The sequence below is a fragment of the Strix uralensis genome, chromosome 9 (genome assembly GCF_047716275.1).
Source record: "Strix uralensis isolate ZFMK-TIS-50842 chromosome 9, bStrUra1, whole genome shotgun sequence".
In the NCBI taxonomy this organism is placed as follows: Eukaryota; Metazoa; Chordata; class Aves; order Strigiformes; family Strigidae; genus Strix; species Strix uralensis.
Window position 1 is genome coordinate 17,464,408 of NC_133980.1, and position 26,713 is coordinate 17,491,120.

The 26,713-nt window shown below is 36.8% G+C and overlaps 1 protein-coding gene across 1 annotated transcript in view; it reads left to right on the forward strand.

Moving 5' to 3' along the window:
* The window catches only part of SLC9A9 (solute carrier family 9 member A9), a 206,658-nt gene that overhangs the window by 137,863 nt on the left and 42,082 nt on the right, over positions 1 to 26,713 (forward strand). Inside the window, exons 13-14 of the mRNA XM_074877559.1 lie at positions 13,093 to 13,141; positions 18,606 to 18,685. Coding sequence (XP_074733660.1) covers positions 13,093 to 13,141; positions 18,606 to 18,685 — 129 coding nt within the window. The remainder of the gene's footprint in view (positions 1 to 13,092; positions 13,142 to 18,605; positions 18,686 to 26,713) is intronic.

Consider the following 26,713-nt stretch of genomic DNA (forward strand, 5'->3'; position numbering starts at 1 on the left):
ATAGAGTCCTTTCTTAATCATAATGCAGCAAACACCTTCCAACACAGAGCAAAGCAATACAAGAAGCATAAATAAAACTATGAATCTTTATAGCACACTCCTATCTCATCCTCCCAGAACTCCTTTTCCACTGCACTCATTTTGATGGCAGCCAACTTCAACTGGGTGTTTCAGGCTTTATGCTCAAGCTGTATATAGTTATAAGGAGAAGAAAAAAATTAAAAATAAAACCTAGAAGCTTTGAAGAGTGTCTCCAAAGGCTTTAATTAATTTAAAGTGTTTTATCAACCTTAACTACAGTGTCACAGTTAATATGTACTATTCAACAAGAGGGTGACTAACCCTCCCTCCTGGGTGTTCATAAAAGGACTGGTGCAGGCAGCATAAGAATCTCAGAACAGCACATGTTTAGGAGAGAGCCCCCAGCAAACCAGACAAGAATGCTAATTCAGTTCATTCCATTAAAAAAAAAAAAAGAAAATTAGGTAATTTTTTATTTGAGATGGATGGAATTAGAAGAATCAAGAGGTTTGTAGCCACAGTTGAGTTGCTGACACCATAGAAAAAGCTAGCACTGACATTTGAAACCTTTGCTTTCCCAGAATAAGTATTTGCAAATACAAAACAAGTGCCTGATGTTTCCTAAATTCTTCTGAATACACCATGATGCAAATGTATGTATGTAAATTGAGATTCATCTATATGTTAGGGCACCTGACCTGGGCTTCTGGATCATTTACATTGCACTTACGCTCTTATTCTCTCCAAATGAATGAATTTATTACCAGTCATGTATATTTAAAAATGTGAGACTACTAAATTCAAGGGTAAAAAAAACAAGCCTCACATGTATTTAGTGTACTTTCTGAACTCTAGAAAAGGACTTTGCATACTGTGAAATCAAGACAGTTCCCATAGTTCTAGACAAATAGAGTAACTACAGTAAAAGTGTCTATATTGCTGCTGTTGTACAAGTAAAACTCTCCTGTAAACCAAAAAGGAAAAAAAAAACCTGAATAGCATTCTATCAAAGCTTTATACTGCTCGATGATCACTGTGTGACAAGCAGAAATTACACTATCATGGATGACATCTGGTCCAAATTTGCCAACTGCACTAGAAAATATTTTTTCCCTCTGGAACCTCTGTAGTACAAAGAGTTGGAGAGTCTGTGAACATGCACACATGCACATTTACATCAATAATAGTTCTTGCATTGTCTAGCATTGTAAACAGTGTGACTACAGAGCAGTATCTATTTTGGAGACAATAAGTTTTTATATGAACAGCCTAAATATTATTTGAAACAGCAGGCAAGATCTAAATGTATTGCCTGAAACTGGTAAAGATGGCCAAGTTTCTGAAGGAAGGATTATACTGCAAAGGCAAATTCAAAATCAACTGAAATCTACACTGTCTAAACTAAACAGTGTAATTATCAGACCAAGATTATAGTGGAATAAAACAATTCATGAATTCAAAACAACATGGAATGAGATAAACACTAGATGATGAAGGGGAGCATACTTTCCAGCACTTCCATATAGCCACTCTCCATCAAAAAGACTATTATGTCTTAATTGATATTTACTATATCAGAAGCATATAATCTATGTAGGGGTTTTTTTTAATGGTAGAGTAACAAAATTAAATAAAATTACTATCTTTTTGAGTCTTTTTTTATTCTTTGTTGTTGAGAAGCAGTGTTGTAAAAGAAATGAAAAGTTAAATTTTCCATTAAGTAGTGTTTTAGAACATTGTCTTCACAAATGACACTACTGTTTATCCTGCCATATTTAAAGTGGCTTTAAAGAGTGTTTCGACACAAATGTGCAGAGGTGTTTCTTTGCCATTAAAACTGAAAGGTTAATAGTTGTTGACACTGCACATATCAGACATTGAAAATTTAGGCAAAACTCATCCATTTTAGTACATAACATTTTACTCAATCTCAGACTTTTCCCTAGGTTCTTCCATTATAAATCTTGATTTATAATTTCAAATGTAAAAAGAAGGTGAATGTCTAGAGTTGGCAGAATTTAATGAGGATGCATCTGATCTGAAAATAGGTAACTAAAAAATAAAAGCTTTTTTAATTTCATAGCAGGTTTTTTTCTGCATTTACATGACTAAGTTACAGCTGAGAACTCTGTCCTACAAATATTTACTTCTAGATGAGGAAACATGAAACAAATCTTATCAATGCTTACTCAGATTACCAGCTGCAGTGTATCTGCTTATGAATGTAGTGACCTCAGCTCTAAAGGACATTATACTGCATGGTTAAGACCATTTCAAGAATTCAGAAATACCATTTTGATCTACCCTTTGATAAAACAGCTGTACAGCATATCTTTGAATGTATATTCTCCAATATACCATATATATGGTTGATACAGCCTTGGGTCAATCAATCCATAAAGACCTTACTATCACTTCCTGCTGTTCTGAGCATTTCAGACAGAATTTAAGTGAACATATTTCAAACCACGAATTAAATAGGAACTTAAGCAAAACAGCTGATTTACAAACTGCTTGTGAAAAGAGCGGCCTAAATGGAAAGATCAGTGACAGCTTTTATGCCAGGTACCTTGTCACCAGTTCTCAGCAGCAAAGCCAGTAACATTTACTCGGTGTGTTTTGGCTGTAGCATACTGCTGCTTTCCCACAGCATACATTTAGCTTGACCAGCATTACTCTTTACTTACAATGGCTATGCAAAGAATTGCTCCCAGTACCAGCTTTATATGATAAATTTGAAATGTCAATGCAAAAGATGAAGTGCATGATGTGTTTTTCCCCATGCTGTGAGCCCAGGGAACTTAGAGTTGGTCATCTCATTATTTGGACTAATGCCTCAGGAGCATTTAATGTTTTACTTCAGGTTAATCACATTAGCAATAATGTAATGCATCTACAATGGCCTGGGCTTCTTTCCAAAGCTGTGCTGTTTATGTTCAAGGAAAATAAAGGAACAGACACCTAAAGTGATTCACAGTACAAACATTTTACTGCTCTAAAAATCATTGACATAATTCACTGGAGGGAACTGTTATTTCTGAGCCAAGAATTAACTAGCCTCATCTGCAGGAAATTGTCAAAATACATCTGAGCACAGTTTCTTTTCCTCATACAGATCTTTTGTAAAATCAGTTCTCATTTTTTCTGGCTGGGAAAGCTCATTAGTAGTCTAATTAAAATGCCAGCAAAATGGCCAAAGTCCTGACTACTTTTTTTTTTTTTTTTTGAAAGCTGTATTCATCTGCATAGAGTTCATAAAAGTAGCAATTAGGACATTTGCTATGTGAAAAATAATACTTTTCATAATGCAGTGGTGTTTCTGTCTTTTTGCATTAACTGAAAATGCATTTTTAATAATATTCCAGGATTTTTTATTAATACAGTTTCAGAATTGTGTACAGAGCATTTAATCTATAGACTTCCCCACTGCATGGAAAGAGGTATGGTAATAATAATGAATTTCTTAAAGCATATGGAGACTGATCAATACTGGTTTTTGTGTACTGCCTCTTACTGAAAGAATGATAGAGATGCATTTGTGTCTATACCTGTTTTTTATACAACATCTTAAGTTAAAGGAAAAAAGCACCTACCATCACCAGTAGCTCCTTCTCTCTACATGATCACTTGTCTTTAATGCATGTAGGCTGATATCAGTCCCAATAGGTGCTTTTCAGAAGACAAGATCATTTGGCTTAAAGTAAGGGAGATCAAAACATACCTTTCCTCTCCCTCCAAAAAAACCCAGTTACAGGGTAAAGAGTGTGGATGGGAGGCATCAGAGTCACCTCATGACACCCTTGCCGCTCTGTGCTGTGATCCAATAATATTTCAAAAGCTCGACTTTGTTGGGATTTACTGGCTTGGCACTCAGAAGAAATAACCTCATTACTACCAAAAGAAGTACCAAAATTACCAAAAGAAGTACCAAGTCCCATCCTTTTTCCTAAGTCAGTGCTGCATCAATGCTATAATATGATATCAAGGGATCCTCTTATTCTAGGAGTCCCACCTCTCATCCAAGGCAAACTCAGGTGAAAACTAAATAGCAAAATGGAACCTTACCGAGAAAGTGAAAATTGCACTGTATATCCCAGTTACAATCATGCACATTCCTCATGTCTAGCCTTCTCTCACAGTTTTAGAAAATTATTCAGGTTATTTTTCATGTGTTACTATTTTTCAGTTTCCCCAATTGCAATGTAATATTCCTGAGTGATGTGACCTTGTAATCACATTTTTCTCCAGAGGTGTCTGCACCAAAATTGAGTCTGAACAGATTTTCTCCAGTTTAGGACAAACCCAATGTACCATTTTAATATTGAAGATTCTACTGTTAAGTTTCATTTTAGAAGGCTTCTAGTAGCAATGGAGTTATCCCAAATTTTAGATTTGCTGAAGGTTTGGGTTTTTCTGTAGCTGAGATTAAAAATAAAAGTGTAGGAGGATTACAATCCTTTCAATCTTTCCCATCCTTTGCCCATAAATCTATGTCTGATTGCCTACAAGTAATCACATACCTGTTCAATAAGTAAAGAGTGTAACTGAGAAGGGCTGACTATACTGACTGCAGCCATGTAAGCTTATGACTGTTCTGGACTTTCCACTCTTCTAAGCAAGAGGGAATTTACAGACAGAATTTAAATGCTTGAAAAGCAAGCAGTAAAGTGCTTACTTTGCTCTATAGGTCTCAGTTTTTACAGAAATGATCTGCATGAAACTATTTCTTTCACTGAGAAAATAGAAAATGACAGCAATACCAGGAGTGCCATTCACCAATTTGTTAATTAAATCTACCTTGGATGAGTGATGCCAGTACTAGGCTAAGTGTAAAATTAAAATGACCACCACATCACCGTATAGCTCAGGAATGCTGAGGGATGCCAAAAATATTAACGAAAGGCTCTTTGGAAACACTTGGTGCTGGTCTAACTTTGCTCCTTTTGAAGTCAATGGCACCAGTGACATTGGCTTGAAAAGGAGCGGTTAGGTCCATGCTGAGCACCTTGTGGAAGCCTCCCTCACACTGCAATTCAGAGCCTGCACGAAAAACATGGGGCGTATTTCAGAAAAAGGAAGGATGAAGAAAACTGCACTTTTGAGGCAGGGGGAAGGGAATGGCTGGCACACAAGCACAGTCCAGTCCTAACTAAGGAATGGGGAACAGCACAAAGCTTTGCCAAACTGGCAAAGGGATCTGAACCCTAGATCTAGGGTTCCTAGAAAAACAAGTGCATCCGAGATACATGTTTTCCAGATAAAAATATAAAAAAGGGGGGGAAATGGTGGAGTTTTCTACATACTTTAAAACAGAAAGTTTATTGATCTAAATTTGGACTACTAAAAATATCATTTTATGAAAGGCTTTTCTTCTCCCTAAGGCAGGAGTACAAAAATAAAACATACAAGTGAATTGTTAGTTGGCAAAGCAGAGCTATAAACAGCAAAGTAGAAGGTGATAGCTGGATCATACACCACAGTGCAATGAAATGTACAGGAACAACATATGACTATAAGCATATATAAACGGGAAGACTAGAAATAAAAGGAAAACCAAAAATGAAGGGGTGAAAAAAGTGAGGGAGTTTCACAGAGGAGACATCAGTACAGAAAAGAAGCACAATAGTGCTGAACAGCTGATGTCCTGAGTGGATGATCAACATTGCTGCCAAGGGTCTGTGGGTTTCACTAGCTATGGACCACACAAAGATCTTTAATTGGGCAACTCTTGTGACGTCCAAGAAAAGTTCTAGACAAAGCACAGAAATCAAATTTGTCACACACTCAGTATCACAGGCAGGAAGTTTGGATCCCTAAAGACTGCACACATACATATATACACATGAATGTAGAGAGGCCTTGTCCTACATTTTTCAGAATCAGGCTTTAAAATGGGAGTCACATGCAGCCCACTGCCCAAATACGGAAAAGTCTTGAACTGACTTGCAACAACGCGCTGCAAGTTAGATCTGCTTAGTTAGCTATACGTAGTAGGCCATAAGGGCAAAATAAGCGTGCAGAGTGGATTTGGCAATCAGTAGCTGCTATTTTTCCAGTTTGACATGGAATTCAATGTTATTCATGCAATTATTGTGTCCGTAGACATAAACACAGCTTGCATTTCCCACCCTGCTAGATTTGCTAATCTTTGGTGTAACAAGCCTGCATGTTGTAATGCAATGAATGTAATGCAACGAATAACCTTTTATTCTAGACTGAGAATCTACTACAACAATCTTTCCTTAAATCTGAAAACAAGCCCCAGTTCTTACACTGTCACCTCACAGAAGTTCACATTATTTTCATTGCTGCCAACCTTCATGATGATTTTATTCCATTTCTATTCACATGCACTGATACTACTACAAATGATGATATCTAGAAAGTCCACAGAAGTTAAATGATGCTCATTTTAGTCAACCTTGGTTCTCATTTTTAAGCAAGAGGCCTGATTCCTCACTACAGTTATATTTATATAGCACAATGACATTCATAATCTACTGCATGTGCCAGAAACATTATAGGGACGTAAACCACTGCTGCTCAGAACTCCTGAGCTGGAGTGTCATGCTGTCATGATTGTAAGACATCTGATATTGCATTCTGCCACACAGATGTAACCTTGTTACTTCAAAGTGACCAAGCTATATTTTAGCCCCCTCCCATATAAAGATAAAATAGGATTAACAGAATAAAGAATCAGATATCAGATATCTAAAGATCCAGTTCATCATTCTGGTTACTATCTGCATAAGTGCATGATATAAATGTAAATGTAAACCATCGTCTATTTTTAAATTTTAGCATTTTACTTCACACAGCTGCATAGCTACAGGGAAGTGATTGGTAAAATTTTATGCAGTGACATTATCCACAATTTCACAACCTTTTTGATACTTAAGGTCACATCTAAAGACTGTAACTTGTGGATCTCTTATAGACCACTACAGTTCCTTCTTCAGCCTTATCTTCTATTTGCATTTATATATTATCTCCATGCATTGCAGCCCTGCTTTACTTGGAAGGCATTTATACAGGTCTATAGACCCTGACTGTAGGACTAATGTTTTGCAGTAGCATTTCCCAAAAAATTGTCTTACCAGTTTTATGAAATTACAAGTTCGAAATTCAAACTATGGCACACTTATCTCTTACATGATTCTACAAGTTTAAAATCATACTCTTTGTTCTATTTCAGTATGTTGTGTATATAAGATAGAAAACATTAGCCACATGACAAACAGCTATCATAACTGTTTAGGAAGCATCGTTTACCTGATAATTTATTTTAATCCTTCTCAGCATGAAATTAAACTGATTTGTTCTTTCTGCTGTGAGACACAAGTGATTATTCTTGCCTTAAACTTGAACTAAAGTGTTTTCATTTATTAACAAAATCAGCTTGAGCTGAGCTTTGAAGATCTATACTCATGCCATAATTCTTCATGGGGTTCACGTCAACCAAAATATTGTACTATAAGAAAGCAGATGTTTCTGACAGCATCAGTCCACAGCAGTAGCAATATGTAGCAACAACATAGCAATCTAGAAGCAAAAGCAGATTTTAGGTGTCAGCTTGTTAGGAACACACATCACACTTACTGCCACATGGACAAGAATAACAGCCTGAACAATCATTATTTATCCTGAAGGTTATTTAATTTCAATTGTAATGATTTATTAGAGATGGTGAAACAATCTTTTTTGGATTTTGCTCATGTTTCTAGTCTTTACAGTTACTAATTCTGCACTGAACGCAATATGCTGATGATGGATAGCTACAAGCTTCAGATTTATTCATGCAAAAATATTCAAGATTCCTGTTGCAAATGCTGTTTAATGGCCATCTTTGAAAATTGGGTTATAAATCACTTACTCAAAAAACCCTTCCTTGTATGTGCAGTTTTTGAGATATAAGCTGAGGCTTAAAGACTGTTTTAGTTACAGTGAGACAGGCAGTGGAAGGCTGAGACAATTGCACTGAGAAGATTAATTCTTCCAGTAAAACCTCTGACAAGCAAAGAAACAATATTGTTATTAATTATTTTACAGGAGCACTCCTAGGGCTCTAACCAAAATCATATCTCTAAGCTAGATTTTGTACAAACATAATGAAGGATGTGCACTTACAAGATAAATACACAAAACAGATAAGCAATGGGGTGGAGGAAGTATTATCCCCATTTTATAGTATGAGGCCAGAAATGGAAAGAAGTGCCAGACTTTTCACCTCTTAAATTGTCTTTGATTCTCCAATGACCTAGGAAAGTAGAGGAGACATGGCTAATTCTGACCCTCCTTATCTGACAGCTCTGTAATATCATGTTCCATCAGATACACATTCACCATCATACACTTAAATCAGGAAAGATTGTTACTCACATTAGGAGACATTTCTCTTGTAAATTTTCCCAAGCCTGATACTTTATTCATTAAATCGTTAGCTGCATTAAATTATACGTATATATATATACAAACAACCGCTTCTTGGGGCTTCATTAGTACTTGAAGTTGAGAGACATTTGGTACAACAGGACAATATCAGCAGGACAGTGGATACTGCCACCAGCCATATCATTCTCAGGCCAGTATTTATGGCACTTCAGAGAGGCGTGGCATGGAATCACATCAGTCTGAGGTGACTACTGAAACCAGTTCTTTGCAGTACACTCAAATTCATCAGTCATTAAATAAAAAGGGGATGGAATCAACTACATTCTCTCAGGACATATTTTCAAATAAAAGCAGTCCTGGCTGCTTCATCTGGAGCACAGCTAACCAGTGTGACTATATGGTAGGTGCAAATTAGACTAGGTGGGACTGCAAGCAAGGTTCAACGTGCATGAACCAGGCTCTGTTCTGCAAATACAGAAAGCCTAACAGGACCAGAAGCAGAATTTCAGTAATTAGATTTCAGAGAAATGTCTCTATTTACAGATTTCTTGGCACCTGAAGTGAGGGAGGATTGAGAATCACACTTGTAAGTATAGACACTAGAAGTTCTGCTCTGCATGCCTAGATCCTCATGAAGACATGAGTCTATACATTTTTCTGTTCTTCACTATAGAAAAAAGAGATTTTATCCTACAGTATTGACTTTGTGGTGATTTGAAATGAGAGAATTAAAAGTTTGCAATGCTTGAATAGTGATTTACTACTTGGTATTCCTATGGATTCATTTTGTATTTTTTATTACTGGTTCCCCTGACAATTTCAGATTTACCTTTCCATCCATTTTCATTTCAAACCACATAAGAAAAGATGTTATCGACTGCTTTGTATTCAGTGACAAATTCCTCCTCTTATTACCAAATGCATTCTGACTGTTGCTAAAAAAATGATGCACTTGATAGCACACGGGGATTTAAATACTGTCAACTGTAAAGGGTACTTCTGCAGACTAATGCACAGTTCCCAGCAATGCTTAGGCCTAATTGCTAGAGACTGGCTGAAGTCACAAGCTTCACTTCCAGATTTTGAATATAGCAACTGTGAACAACCTCTGAATCCATGTTTTGATCCAGCCATTATTCAACAACAAAAAAAACCCCACACACAACATGCCACCTCACCCCCCTAAAAAAAAAAAAAAAAAAGACCCAAAGTAAAAACACAGAGCCGCTTTCAGGATTTTGAATTCCTTCATATCTAAGGCATTTAAGACATTACTAAAGCCTATCCAAATACATAAACTCCACTGTAATATAGATCTGATTAAGAAGTCATTGAATTTGTTTTTATGGAGGAGAAGTCATCCTAAATGTTTACTGTATAAAGAGATACAAAAATAGAAATAAAGGCATACAATATTTAGAAGAGCCAAGAAGACATGAACAAGGAATAGACCACAACCAGAAAGGTAGGATAGAAGGATGGAAAAAGGAGACTGCAAGAAGTAAAACAAGATAACAGGAGAAGAGACACAAGGTTGACAGCAAGAAAGGAGAAAAAATACTAAGAAAATATTTTTCTGATCATCCATTAAATCTTCTCATAGAAATGGAAAACTGAGAAGGTTAAAAGGGGCAAGATGTTTATAAAAGTATTAATAATAGAGTGTTTCTTAGAGGCCTTCATAGTAATTTATACAAATTTTAAGTTTGCAAATTCTAGGGGCAATAGCATTAGATATAGCAGGTCTTTTGAGGAAGTGCAAGGATGTAAGCTTGAAGTGCATATCTGTGCTTAATTTCAGTTGTCTTGACTGTCTCATGTAATTTGTTATGCTTTGTTTTTTCAACATTTACAATTTATAAATAGCATTCTAGTTCATGGCAACTATATCAGAGTTAATTATAGCAGACCATGATTCTCAATGCTAGGTGCCTGATGTTAGGCTCCCAAGCCTATGTTTGGATGTAAAATAATTAGCCTCAATTTCAGAACTGACTGAACTGAGTCTGCTTAGTGCATATTTAATAAAATTGTTTGTTTGAATTATTACAAAAATATATTGCTATTTTAATGCATTAAGAACCACTCCCATAGAACACAAACAATGATCTGGTCCTTTCTCCAAGGGATTTTAAATCAATAGATAAGATCACGTTATCCATGATTTCCAGTAGTGAGACACTATTCTATGAAAAAAACAACAATGACATCTGACCCTGGGTTTTAACTGAGGGTAGAGACCAGACCAAGGGAAAGCATTAGCTGTATCTCTGTGGCATTCATGCGGCATAGAAGCCTTTTCATTTTCATATATGAAAAAACTGAGTAGTGTTATTTCATTAGATATTTCTTGCTGGTTTTTTCTGGCTTTAAGTGTAATACTCCTGTTAAGATTTCAGTGAGTATCTTTGCATGTACCATATTATAATAATCTATTGTCTGCAGAATAAACAAGACAAAACGGCAAGTTATCTCTGTAACTATACAGATTAGAAAGTACACATGCAGAGAATCTTAAGCATACCACAAATTCTGAGAAAATGTGTAAATCCAGATTTTTCTGCTAAGCCAGTGAATTCCTGTTGTCAATCTGATCAGTTAGTAGTTGTATCACTGTTACTGAAATGATATCACAGCCAGAAACTCTAGTTCCTATTGGCCCCATTGCCTACCCTTTTTCACACTTACTATTACAGTGCTTTTAGTCCTGGGTGAAGTGTTTTTTGTTGTCTTAGCTCATTCTATAATAAAAGCATCACAACTCCCACACACAGTCAGAACTGGCAGTTTCTCAACTCCAGTAAGTTCAGAACTGCACGAAGGCTAAATTACTTCTGTCCCAGGAGACTGATTCTTTGAGGTCAAGTCAAGCTCATTAAGGAGAAGAGCGTGGGGAAGGTTGTGCTGTAGCCTTGCCTTTCAGCTGCACCTATCATGCGTAAATGCTTTGAATTTCTTTATTTCCAGAACTGTGCAGACCCTTAGCTATTGTACTGGTGATTTTTTTTCTGTATTGGCCAAGTAGCATTAGTGGTGAACACATTTAGCTAGTAAGCATAATCTAAATAAACACGGCATGTAATTGCATTTAGGTGACTGGGATTCTCTTTCTGATTCTGACCTGTTGTAGGAGTTTGGGACCATCGCACCTGCATTTGTGCCATTGTTTCAGGCTTCCCATCCTGCTGTACTTACACTGTACACTCTACGGCGCAGGGCTGTCTCACACCGCTTAGTTTTACAATGCCAAGCACAGATAAGGCCCTAGACACCACTGTTCTGTACGTGACAATAACAAATCCAATGTCAGATAGATGGTTAAACCTCTGTGTAATGCTTCTTTTGCTTTTCCCATGTAAATGTTTCCATTTTAATGAAATTGAAAATACCTAACTTGCTTTACTCAAAACTAATGAATAGGTTAGTGCCATCAGAAGCTTTTTCTAGCAATTTAAAGAACAAGAGAACAAAAAAAAAGGAAAAGCAACAGCTATTCATTCTCCTTGTTGAGTCAGCACCAGGATCATTATTTTTAATAAAAAGATAGAAATATTTATGGCCCAAAGGACTCAGGTTTGTTGAAGCTCAAGAGCTATGATAGAAGCAAACATCTTTTTTCTCTTCTATTCAGTATTTACATATAAAAAGCATCTACTTTCCATAGAGTGCCTGTCTCTGAATAAGAGTGTATGCATAATATTTACAGGAAATAATGCTAAGGTATGTAATTGTTAATAGTATTTTTAAATCTATTTTGATGTGTTCTTACTAAAACTATACTTAAGAAGGAAGACTGTCAAAAAAAAAAAGTAAAGTGGCCTTAAGTGAACATCTAGTGAAAGAGGACATTTTCTTTGCATCGGTAAATTCTGTATTGTCTCGGTGGACCTAATACTATGTGAGAGCTTGTGAGGCATTCAGGGGCTGTTGATCACCCTAGCCATGGGCTTCAGATTTCAGTGATAAGAAGATTCATTATTCATCATGCCTCACTGCTCTCCTTCCTTTCTTGGTGTGAACATCAGCACAAGCCTCTGTCGTTCAACTCATAACATTTCTCAGTTGCATTTCTCCTCAGATCTGAATATCAGCCATATTCAAAATATGTCAGTTCTTAGACCACATCACTTTTAACAGCCGATTCAATTTTTTTCCTGTCCATATTAGTAAAATACCACCCAGATTTTCATCATCTTGCACATCACCCACTGTAGTCTCCTCTCCCCTGTGGTTTGCTTCCCCATACCTTGTGCACCATGTAAAGCCCCTTCCAAATGCCACAAGCTATCCATAACGCAGCACAGTCAAGAAATGCCAGAGTTCTGCAGTCCTATCCTTCACATACCTAACTCTAGTTCCTCCTCAGCACCTCTCTTCTACCAGTAATTAAGGATTTCATAGCACAGGTTAATGACTTGTCTCTCCCCAGGTATGGATCAGAGCCAGGGTAAAGCTCTAATCTCAGGTGTTATGAGCAGCAGTTAAAAAAATCTCAAGTTTACCTAAAAACTTAAATTCCTCAATTAAAAAAAGTGATCTTAATGTTTTGCCATCTCTTCTCCACATTTCTCACTTAGAGTGGCACAAGAGAAACATTTCTACCTTCAAAGCTCTCTAATATACGTCAGATCATTACTATATGTCTTTGGTTTTTGTTTTGTTTTTTTTTTTTAACAGAGTTGGCATAGATCCAGATGAAGATCTGAAAGTAGAAGCTGCAAGCCAGGTATGTCAAGATTTTAGACAAATGCTGAATTAAAAACTGTTCAATTGTTGGCAGATCATGTTTGTCAAAAATAGTGTTATAGTTGAAAAAGCTTAAAACAGGGAGGTTGAAAATAAAAAGGAGCTGCAAAGTATCTTTATTGTACAAGTAGAAAGGAGATATACACTCATGAAAATTTTGTAACTAAAAATGTTATAGAGTTTGAAGAAAATTATAAAGAAATGCAGAGATATCCTGAGAGGTTTAATAAGCAAAGTAATAGAAGTATTGCTTTGAAAAATCCAAATATTTATCACCTTCCAAGTGCTGCATTTATGGAAATGAGACATCTCAGAACAATGTTGAATCCCCTGGAAAAAAGGAGAATGTGTAATGTTCAATTCTAGCAGGTCAGGTTTCTGAAAATATTTTTCAGCTACTTTTCATATGGAAACCTAAGTAACATTGTGAAGTTAAAAACTTTAAACTAAAGGAGGTCATTTAACAAGCTCCAGCTGTTCATCTGTCACCTTCCCTTTTTTGTCATACATGTATGGCATTGTTTCAAATGCAGCACTGCCTGTAACAACAGTAGAAATCTATAAAGTCAATACACAGAGACCTAACATGTGCTTCAGCATGGTAAATGGAACAGCAGTACAACTAGGGAGAAGCAACACTACAGTTGACAAGTTGCCAAAGCAAAAAGCAAGAAAGTGCCTAATAATGTGTTTCTGTTTCTAGGTAACACCACCCCATACACTCTTTCAGACTGCACAACTGGAACTGAAATCAAAATCACCCAACAGTGATATAAATGTAGAAAATAAGTTAGGGCAAGACATGAATATGTTAAAGATCTCATTAGGGAGAATTTTAATTTATCTTACATACTGAGTATTCCTAACTTTTACACATTTGCACATATCTGAAAGGCATTTAGGGCCTCAGCTTTCATTGAAACTGAACACAATTCAGGTGCCTAACTGTCCTAATGTTTCTTTGAAAAAAAGGAAAAATAATAGTATTCATATCTGACCCTATCCTTAGTTTTACAACTCAGTCACTATTAAAAGCGCTAGCATAACACTCCATTGCACCATATCAAGATACTGATTCATTCTGAGCCTGAGGGGACTAATCACTAATACCACTCTCCTAAGCATCTTGGTAGGAATTCCTGCAACGTCTCTGCCCAAATTCTGCCCAACCTTAATCTATTCTTGACTGGATTTTAAAGTTATATAATTCCAGAATTTTTCTACTTTGTAGCACTCATGAATTAGCAAAGATCAGAAAATGTTGAATGCAGTATAAAATTGACTGAATGCATGTTTTGTGAAAATCTCATTTCTTCAGAAGTCAATAGGCATCTAATTTTCTCCTCCTTTTATTAAAAATGAAAATAATCACGTTTATGAATAACAACAACACATCCACTGTCCCAGGTGTGACTTGTGAATTAACACCTATCTCTGTTGACAAAACTCAGCAGTACAACACAGAAGGTGTAAATAAACTTAACACCTTTCATGCCCTATCAAGTCCAAGTCAGCATTCCTTACAGTAGTAAATTTTACCTTCGAAGATATCTTTGCTGCTCTGATTATTCTTTTTCCCTCTCTGGTATTCTATTTTCATTTGTCTGACTTTTTTTCTATTTGATATCTCAATCTTTTACTAATTCAGACCTTTGCTGCATTCTCTGTAGCCCTCTTTGCTTTAACTCAGTACCTGTCACAGTTACTCAATTTATGTCATGTTATTTCTTTGAATTTTCTCTTTCTCATCTCTCTCTCTTCTTTCCCTTGGTCTTTTTTCTTTTCCTTTCTTTATAATATGATGATTTCATTTAGTTTACCTACTTTTAATTTTCCTCCTATGTTAGTGTGTCTTCATAGTGAAAGCAGTTGTTTTTCTTGCATATAGCCCTGGACAAATAACACATCAAGTATCAGTATCTCCCACCACCAGTTAAAGCTGTCACCCAGATAAACTTTAAACCATGTAGCAACTCTCCATGCTGTTTAGTGGAGCTTCAGGAGGACTGTATCAGAAATAAGAAATGCATATCTTCTCAAGAATAAGAAACAGGAGAATTAGTGAACAACAAGCATTTACACTCCTCCCTTCTCAGCCAGAGTACTCAGCCAGAATGGGGAAGCCACAAGGTCTGCTGCAGGAATTTGAATCTGTCTCCTCCGCAACCACTCTAAGTACCAGGACACAGGGTATCTTGCCGTGGGAACCTCTCAATCCATATCTGTAACCAGACCTGAATTTTCAGGGGCAGAAAAAGCCTTAAACACCTTCCACCTCCTGAGTACTATGTTAGAGGCAATAGCAGCTGCATATGCATATATGGCTGCATAACCATTTCCTTTCCTATCTCTGATCTGCCTTCCTCCCTTCCCTTCCCAAATTCAATTTTCTCTTCTCTGAAGGAATTAGACTTATTTAGTCATGACTTCCATGTACACAGTTGTTCCTGGACTTCTGATTATGGACTGGCTCAATCAGTAATTTTAGCAGCCAGCTAGCAGAAAATTCCAGTTAAAGTTGTAAGACCTGGAACCTGGGGCTCCTTCCATAGCAAAGGCATAGAGCCTTTTAATGTATAATTAGCATCTGGACTTCACCATACTGTGACCTCATCCATCAGAAGCATGTCTCAGCTTGTGTCAGTTCTGCCTTGCCTTCCCTTAAATGTGTTTATCATTAAATCATTATCACAACATAAGCATAAACAGAATAGTCTCATATTCATATCCATTTATTTATTGATGGACTGTCATAACTCAGTTCTGAAAGAACTGATTTACATAATACATACTACAGATTGTATATATTATTGCACAAAAAATAATATATAAGAATAAACAGTTTGCTGCATATCACATACATTCAGAGTATAAACACCAAAAGCTAACTCTGATAAGCAGAATGCAGGATACATGAACACTAAGCAGTTAAAGTTGATCTATTAAAAAAAGGCAAAAGTTTTTATAGCAGTGGGCTTTTTAACTAACTTGCCATAAACAAAGATATTCATCAGCATATTTTATTCAGATGGTTTATGTATCTCAGAAATTCTGCTATGTTAATCTCTATTGAGATAGCATAAGAATATATTTTCTACAAGCATTTTGGAAAAATGTTGTAGATGTAGTATTGATCTCCAGAGAAAACTAAATAACCTGCAAAACAACGATCATTATAATCTCTGTCAAACTAATGTTCATAGTTCATATAACCATCCCTGTATCTTTATTAGTATAATAAGTAAATTATTTATACTTTCCACCATGAGTTTCCTCTGCCAGCTGTCTGGTGAATTTATTGCAAGTGACTAATGAGAGTAATCTCCATATGGGTAATTCCCAAGTAAGAGATGAGAAACTTGGCATTCTCACTTTCCAGAGAGAAAAATGTTGTCTGGAAGAGATGGTGGACTGTCTCTCCCCTACATCTACCTCACCAAATTCTAGGGAAAATGAAAAGTTACTTTTTAAGATCATAGGATCCAAGGATCTGCAATAGCCCAAAAGCATTCACACCAACATCTGCCATCCCTTGACTTTACTGTTTATGCAGAAGCTCCACTACAGATAACTACCCGAATTCCCATTAACGCAAAGGCTGGTAACACAACACAGATTTCATATACAAAAGAAAAAGGTGCAACGTGTGTCAAACTCACAGAGCTCAAACGAGCCAGAGGTTACAGACCACCAGAGCAGGTGTGGAACAAAGCAGCAATAAACATTATTGCAAGAAATAAGAGCAGGTCTAGGTCAGGACCAGTAGATTCTTGGAGAATTATACTCTGGTGTAGACTTTTTTGTCCACTGCTGTTATTCAGGAACAATTCCTGTTCCCGGATGAGGAATCCTGTTCCCGCAAGAGGAAGTTAGCTAAACAATAAGTTTGGAAAGAGGAATTAACCAACAACACTATGGCTTCTGGAAACATTAGCAGTCAAACCAAGGACACTCAGGCCATTTACAGAGCTCTCTGTGCTTTTAACTGGCCTTCCTCTGTGTTGCACTCATTGGCTGCTTGCTCCAGCCTACTCCATGATGTATCTAGTCCCATGCCTGTCCTTGTCTTTCTCACCTCTATCCCTGTCCACCATAGTCCTTCACTCTCTTTCTTTCAGTGTTCTTGTTGTTCTGATCTAATATAGACATTACCTGCCATCACACTTCCTGCTTAAATGTTTCAACCCTTTTCCCAACCTATACCCATCTTGTCAAAATGCATTATTAGATATTAAGGGGCTTAAAAGAGTGTTCTGCTGCTCAGTTAGGGATTAGTACCTTCTTCTTCCCCCCTCCAGCATCCCCCTAGTGCTAGGGGAATTTACCAAAATGCTCAGTTTGGTAATAAGGAAATAAATCCCAAGAATAATATTTGGCCTATCTGATGCATTTGTAAGTTCACTGTGACCACCATTGACATTAGCAAAATCATAACACCTACAATATGGTTTCTGTTTCCATATAACCTTACTAAAAACTCAGTTAAATCAATGTAAAAGTTCCCACATACAAGTTGGCTTAGCACTAGACCTTACAGTTTTGAGCATCAGACCATTGACATTATCATCAGCCAATTTACATGTATGTTAATGTATAGCAGGAAATTGCATTTTTAATATATTAAATTAAAACATACAAACTAGATAAATTGGTTTAAAATTGCGTAAAGGAAAATATTCCCATTTAAAAAAAAATCTAATTTACAGCAAAACACAAACAAGACAATAATGAAGTATCCTTAGAGAACTGACAATCCCATTCCTGATTCCATCCTGCCACTAATTCTTCCGCTAGTACTGATATAATGCCCAGAGTACAACCAAACCAGATCTCTTTGTACAGATGACTGTCTCTAACGTATTATTCCAAATTACGACCCTGAGTAAAAGGACAGTCTATCTATCTACCTGTGCAGCATGCCCCAGAATTAGCTTGCAAAATGGAAAGCAGCATTTTGAGTCTGGTTGACTCAAGCCATGTTCCTCTCCCCTTGGAAACAAGCACAGAAAGGAAAGTAGTGTCATAATTATTAGACTATCACGATCCCTTTGGGAATGACATTTTGTTAGACAAACACAAATAGCATCTGATCTTGTAGGAGTAAACTGAAGTAATCCCACAATGGCAATTAAATCGAAATATCATTTTATTGATCTCAGAATATAGTGCTTCTCAGCTGCTTAATAAAATTGGAATCATTAATAAAACTAAATGCTGCACTCTTCCAATGAGTATATAGGAATGAAAAATGTGCTATATGAGCCAATTTGCTCCTGAACTGATTCACAGAGATGGCATTTGTGCACCAAAGAAGCTTTTTATATTTAGAAAAAAAAGTGTAGTTAACTGTAATTTGGTTTGACATGTATTTTTAATATTGGAACTCCATGTTTTATTTGTATTATAAAAATGCTTTTCACTTTATTCATTTGTTTATTTTGCAGAGTGCATCTAACATGGATAAAAATACAACCAAAGCTGAAAGTGCATGGCTGTTCAGAATATGGTATGGCTTTGACCACAAGTATCCTTTTCTGTTATAAGCCATAGATGATAGTTGCATTACAACTGGCACCTTCAAAATATTTGAGTCCAAAAAGTATTATACTTTTAAGAACAAAAACAAAAGTGTAATTTATTTTAATGCGTTTAGTAAGGAGAAGAAATTTTGAAAGTTCAAAGAAGATCTAGAGAAGCTGGGCAGTACATTGGTAATACATTCCCGATTGAGGCTATGGGGAGTGAGAACAAGCAAAGAAGTTCTGCCCTATGATAGTATATAGATAAGTTTAACTAAATTAACTTTTTTTAATTCCATGATAAAACTAATCAGATAGGGTGTAAATTCTACATTTGGGAAACCAGGAGGTTGTAAACTGAAGCAGGCCAATGGTTGCTGCCTGCCCAGATATTCAGAAAGTAGTAGCTACCCAAAAGAAAGTAAAAATAAGACAACACTGGTTTAACCCACACCTCTTACAAACAGAAAAAGATGCACCGATTGCGAAGATTTAGGTCCCAGGACTTCCATGGAACTCATACTTCTGTTCCCTGGACTCCTGAGCCTTTATGCTTCTATTCACATTCCTACTGAGGTGTGTATGGTAGAGACCTTCAATACATGTGTCTGATGGTTTATTCTAGAAAGTCTGGTTGCCATGTCTTTTGTATTTCAAGAAAATACTTTAAGTGATTTTTTTTAAGTGTTTTTAAAAAGAACATCCTCCTAAAGCCAAGGGAGAACACACACTCTTTGACACCCATGCTGTCACTAATACCTATGCAAAGATGGTAAAAGCTACCATTCTAATTTATTGTCATTTTAAACTGACTCTGCAAAGGCTTTGCATAGCTGTCAGTGCGATCCCACAGTAACAATCATGCCCTAAGCCTTTAACAGAGATATACGATGAATATAAGAGAAGCCCATCTGCTAATTTCCATCCATGCTAGCTCAGGAGCTGAACAGCAAAGCTCTACCAGTAGTCTCCATTATTCAATAGCACATCTATTGGTCCATTACCCTGCGCTACTGAGTAGAGATTAACCTTCAGGCTACATGTATGTTCTTCTGATACCAGCTGCAACAAACTAGGATGAAATATTTCAGCTGATAAAATGTAACTCTTTGGGAATACAGCTTCCTTAGAGAGTTCAAGTGAAGTTATCCTTCAGAGAGACTTTTGATGGAAAAAACATTTTTTTGGTTAAAAATGATTGCCCCAATTCATCTACCAGAACAGTTTTAAGGGCCAAAAAGCACTTAGCAGTAAAATGTTTCCCTAGGATAATTCTTCAAGAATACTTAAAAAGAGGTGAATGCTGTATAAAGGGGGAAAATACGTTTAAATGTTAATGCCGAGTACCAGCAAAACTGGCTTTAACTACCACCCAGTTCCACTTCTTTTTCAGAAGGAATAGCCTATGCTGTATCTTAGAAACTATAAGTCAGAAGGAACAGGTGAATTGGGGGGGGGAGGAATTGCTCTGAAGGAAAGGGAAAGACAGCAAAAAAAAATGTGGAAGGCAAGGATAGGACAGAGGCATGACTTAAAGACATGGAAAAGACAACAAAGGTAGAGCTAGAAAACAAGGAACAGAAACAGAAAGGAAAGAAAAATCAATATGAAAAAGTCAGACAACAGTACATGCAAAATGAAAGGACTGTAGAAGGCACTGGAAGCACCACCTCTCAGATATTGTTTGTGTGGTAGAGATCTTTAATATGGGTGTCTGATTCTTTATTCTAGAAAGTCTGGTTTCCATGTCTTTTGCATTTCAAGAAAACATTTTAAGTGATTTTAAAAAAAATTCTTAAAAACAACAAATTTATTCATGTGTCAATCTCTTGTCCAGTCAAGTCATAATCTTTCTTTAGAATTCAGATTTTCAGGGATTATAGCCCTGCCGTTATGCTAAAATATATTTTTATTACAAATAATACTTATACATTTTACTAATCCTGAAAATGCATGTCCATATACCTGCACAGAATAATGGTTCAACCCACTAATGCTCTGACTCAGAGCTCTGAGCGTTTCTTTGGTATGACTATTTCTGAAAGACATTCTTTTCAGGGAGAGAGAAATTATCCACCCAAACTTTCCTCTGCCTTTCCCTGCCTAATGTTACAAAGCTGTGATGGTAAATTTAGAATAAATTATCATGTAGAACAGTATTTGTGCCCAATACAAGATTGCATAGAGGATTCTGATAAAGTTTTCAAAGAAAAGATACAGCAAAATAATAATCTATCCAGTTATATACTTCGAAAGCATACAAGACTGTGACATTTCTATAGTTTGACATTTGCTCTTAGGCATTAATACAAATCTAACCATTCTTCTGGGAAAAACATCTCTTATGCCTATTTATTTCACAAGGGAAAAGCAAGAGGAAGGAAATCAAAAAGTTGTGTTGTTCCTTGCTGTCCTTATGAATGATTTCCACTTAGTCCAGTGGTCTTAGGCAATGTCAACATGCCACACTAGGATAGAACCGTACAAAAAAACCTCTGAAATTCTGTTTGAGAACCAAATTTAGTTTTTGTTCTGAAAGAAATAGTAGGAGCTTGATCCAGAGCCATATGGGTTCAATAAGTGTTGTTTTGTTTAAGCAAGTGTCTTTGAACCAGGTATTGACACCCAAGAAACACATACTATTCTCTAAAATCTAGGCTAACAAATTTTAATATTGGAATAATAAAAATGAAGAACAGATCATTTAAGTACTTAGAGGTATCTGCTTGGATTTTCATCTCAATAATTTAAACAAGCAAAATGCAAAATAAACTACTTGATATCTGACAGTGAGTAAATTCCAGTTAATTTATTTCAACTTCTTTGTTTTTACAGTTTACAATGCATTACCATTTGAAGTTGTAATATCCTACTCTAGGCTAGTGGAAAAGTGAGGGAATAAACAAAGGTATTTCAAGAATTTATCAGAGAAAAAAAAAAAGATACATAATCCAGCACTATACACATGGCTTCATATTGTTGTTTGTGTTTTTTCAAGACAGATGTAGCCAAGTTTAGCTAACAAATAAAAGTAGGTGGAAATTTCATCCTGCAAGGGCAAGAACCTGTGTATTTAAGTGCAGAGCTCGAATAAACAGAGTAAAGTTGTCCTATTCCAGAGCATTCCACAACAAAATTATAACTTTGCTCCCAGCTAGTACCAATTTGCTTTTAACTCTCCTCAGTCCCAAACCTCTTTACTTGCTTACTCCAACAAGTATCACTGGGTTTTGCCTGCCCAGTCCCAAGACATTGTGTACCTGACTAAAGTTAGAATTCCTCCTCTACATAGGCCTGTGTTCTCAGTTACAATCTGCCACTAAAAATGAAGGTTAAATTAATATAATAAAAGTGTCTTGCAAACAATATTCACCTCTTTTTCCAGCTACTTTAGACTAAACCACTGCAATCAATTCTGGTTTAACATGATCTATACAAGGCTTTTTGCCCACTAAGGCTTATTTCTCTCTCTGTATTTAAATAATTCTCACTCATGGAGGAGCATTTTTGCTCTTGCTGGCTGTTCTGTAGCACCAGTCAGGAAGATGACTACACTGTTCTCCCAGCTTCTCATGCTGTATATACTGAGAGAAGGAAAGATTTGAGTGTGCTGCACTAAAACACAGAAGTGCAAAAATAACTGAAACTGAAGGTGGAAAAAAGAGAGTATAATGTATGTGCTAAGATGTTTCCATCCATAAATGCTCACCATCTTCGTAAGAAGCAGCCTACATTATGTTGCAGGATATCTACTTTAATAGTGCACACTGAAACTTGCATTGAGAAAAAGACAATTACTGCATGACAGGAAAACTTATGCAAGATTACAGTAGAAGAAAGCAAGAACGGAAGGAGGGACGAAGACTTCAAATGCACAGTAAGTTTCTTTGAATACTTAGTAAGTGTTAAATTGCAAGACACAGGCCTTGGGTCCACCTGCAGCCAAGTCTAGTCATGTTTTTTTTCTGGTAACGGGGTGAAGATGAGATTGCATGTGATGTGGTCCTTCAAGACTAAACATTAGCAGAGAACTAATGCTGCCTATCTCTGGCACATGTGAGGGCTGAGTGGGAGCGAGAGATTCAGTGACTGTTGTTAGCTGGCTAGTATGGGTGTTACAAGTATTGCAATGACAGGCCTACTGCATCATTCATACCGTTCCAAGCTACCAAATAGTAATGTAGCTAATTTGCAGAGGTTTGCTTTTTGGGTGGCTCACATGCACACTGCCACCAATAGAATAGGAGGAGGAGAGCTTTCTCCTTTACAGATTTCTTTTCAATCTGAGGAACTAACATTCAGTTGCAATAGCAGGAGTCTGGGACAGAGACAATTCTCCGTAAAGCGATTTCCAAAAATGTTTCTACTTGAACTGCAGTTATCCATCATTCAGACGCATTCCTTTCAGTTTAAAAAAAAAGATTGTTTGTGTCCTTTGCACTTACCTGAAATCAATCAGCCAAAAGGAATCTGTAGACTTCAAAAGTTTATCCTCCTTAACTTATCAGGGCACCTATCATTTTATGTCTCCTGTGCTTTGTACATGGATAAAACAGACATAATGGCTGCCTATGAAGTAAGATAAGTACTGTTCTGTGCCTGTGAGAAAATGGAAAAGCTACTAGAAGTGAAAGTGCATTCCAGGGTGAACTGACAATCAAAGAAAAATTCAGCATTTTGTGGTCTTCAGCTGAATTTTTCTTCTGGGATGACTTGCCACTCATATCACAGACAGACATCTTTGGAAGGAAAAGACAATAGGCTGTAAGCATGCACATGTATATGATTTTCTTTTACCTGCTGGAGAATTAAAAGTTTCTTGATTGCTAATATTCTGATTTGGTATTCTTTATCACTTTTGTGACAGCAGCAAAATAGCACACAATGTCCTGGTTTCGGACCAGAACCTCATTTTGCTAGACAGTTTTCAAACAGAGAAAAGACAATCTTATCTCAGAGAGACTTTGGTCTAATTGTGAACCAAAGAAGCATCAGATAATGCAATGTAAGCAAATTCAGGTACATAGAGTAATGTAGAATTGTCTAGCAGGAAAGGTAGACATCATAGCATGGATATGCCAGTAGAGCACAAGAATCAGTTTTGCAGGTGTTACAAACAGATTATAATACAAACTGAGAGGAAAGTACAAATCTTCGTAAACGAGTTATAGTGGATATCATAACATGAACATGACACAAGAGCAGCTGACTATATCATAAGGCTTTCTCAAACACTGCAAAATTGAGCAGTACAGGGTCCCCAGAAGGTAGTTCATCATTAGCAACAATTGCCTGAACTTGGTTCAAAACTCATTCCAACAACACATTTCCAAGCACATGATCTAGAAAAACTCATTGTTCTTTTTACAGCACAGATAATCAGTATATCTGAGTTGGTGCGATTTCCTGACCCTTTCCAAGGACACAAGATTGTTGAAACTCTGCAAATTAACCTAATAAATAAACATGGCTAATGATTAACCAGAATAATAAGTGACCTCAGTTTGTCCTCCATTCACAGAAAGAAACCTGGATGAATAATTCTTAATTCCACACTGAATATGCAAGTAAAATCATTTTCATTTGTAAAGTTTCTCTCATGTCAATTCTTTGAAAATCTTGTTCATGTCCAGGTATTTTTACAAGAAAAAATTTACTAAACGTGTTAAATAACAAGTACTAATGCAAAGTTAAATACAAAGTGTTAAATGAAAAATCTCTGCTTCTTTTACAATATCTGACATATGATCCTTTTCACCCTTCAGTTGTGTAGACATATGCGTAAAGATTATTTGTGATAGTTTCTTGATATTTTTATTGCAAAATATAAAACTTTGAACCCACCCTTTCCCCACCATGATCCTGAAGGAAGAAGGGAGCAACAGGAATTTTTGTTCCACAAAATATAATCAAAATGAGATAAAGTTTGAAATTTTTACTATTTAGATTTTTCATCCTGATGATAAGATTCAGTACATCCCAGAAAAGCCTATTTACATGTTTAAAACAAAAAAAAAAAAGGAAAAAAATGAAGATAGGGAGAAAAGGAACTGGGAAAGACATAGAAAGATCAGATTGTTTTTCACAGTCTAATTTTATCTCTTGCAGTTTATATAAAATAATGCAAAAAGACATTCTGGAAGAGGATTTTTTTTTTTTGCCAAAGGTATTACTTTGCTAGCAGCAAAGCCATTATATCGAATTTCTTGATTTCTTTAAAGCCTTCATAGTAGTATGCAGTGCTTTTGACTTTAAAGGAAGTAATCGAGACACATGTGGGGGAAATTTTATGGGATCTTAAAAAAAAATAGTGTTTAAAACAGTGGTTAAACAGCGCAGGCATGAGACGAGAAGGAGAGCATGTCATTATTGTTGCAATCTGAGAAAAGGGGAAGTGCTTTAATGTGAAAAAAGATTCACAGCAAAGTCAAAAAAAACCAAACAGAACATTTTGTAAGCTATTTTTGAAACCTTGTTGTTATCCATCGGAGACACGCTGGGCCAGGTTCTATTTTCTGTTCTTTGCGTCAAATGGTCATTGATTTTTGTCAGAGTTTTGCATGGCATCTAAGGCAGAACCTGGCCTACAGGTTATTTTAGACAGCTCAGTGTAGAATCACCAGCTTTTCTATTTAACAGTCTAGCTCATTTAACAAGGCATACCTTTTGTTTGTGCTGTTCAAGGCATTCTCTCGATTTCTGATAACAAGGACCACAACTGAATATAAAGACCATTTCACAGATCCTAGCAGCCCCAATATAATTACATGGGTCTTTATGCGACTATGTCACTTTCTTCCATGTAAAAATATATTAAAACGCATTAAAATCTGCAATAGCTAGAAACTACAATCCTCATCCCACAAAGAGTTCTAAAATTTTAAAGTAAAATTGTTCACAGAAAAAATATAACATTTTGATCTTTCCAGTACAAACCAAATCCAAAGCTTATTTTAAAAGTCATAGAATCACAGAATGGCTTAAGTTGGAAGGGACCTTAAAGATCATCTAGTTCCAACCCCCTGCCAGGGGCAGGGACACCTTTCACTACACCAGGTTGCTCAAAGCCCTGTCCAACCTGGCCTTGAACACTGCCAGGGAGGGGGCAGCCACAGCTTCTCTGGGCAACCTGTTCCAGTGTCTCCTCACCCTCACAGGGAAGAATTTCTTCCTTATACCTAATCTAAATCTATCCTCTTTCAGTTTAAAACTCCTACCCCTTGTCCTATCCCTACACTCACTGATCAGGACTCCCTCCCCATCTTTCCTGTAGCCCCCTTTAAGTACTGGAAGGCCACTATAAGGTCTCCCCAGAGCCTTCTCTTCCCCAGGCTGAACAATCCCAACTCTCTCAGCCTGTCCTCATAAGGGAGGTGCTCCAGCCCCCAATCATCTTTGTGGCCTCCTCTGGACCCACTCGAGCATATCCATGTCCTTCTGATGTTGGAGGCCCCAGAGCTGGACATAGCACTGCAGGTGGAGTGTCACAAAGGTGGAGTAGAGGGGAAGGATCCCCTCCCTCAACCTGCTGGCCACACTCTCTTGATGCAGCCCAGGATACAGTTGCTTTCTGGGCCCGGATCTCTGCCTCTGCTGTTGGACATACTGGAATTGATCACCTGAAATGTTTCTGAGGCTTATCGACTGTATAGCAGTCTGGCAGCCCACCAAGTAGGTCAGAAAGTAGGTAAAAAGGTAGAGAAGTGGAACTGAAACTTCTGGACCCCTAAGAAATCTGGCTTTTGCAGGGCTCTCAGCAAAGGCTGTTAACGTGCCTTCAGCATGATTTACCCGAGCCAGGGAAGTAAAGGGGAAGAGGGCAGGTAAAGCTTCTGTCTACAACACTGCTGAAAGTGACTTTTTTTATTTCAGCAAACCCACACTTTAGACACAGAGATAACACATCTGAAAAGTTTTGACTGGCTATGGCTAATTTCCTTCAGTATGTTTTAGCAGCTGGCATTAAAGAAGTCCCTTTCTCCACAAAGCACCGTTACACATTTCATCTCTGTGGGTGAGTGGTCAGTCCCCCT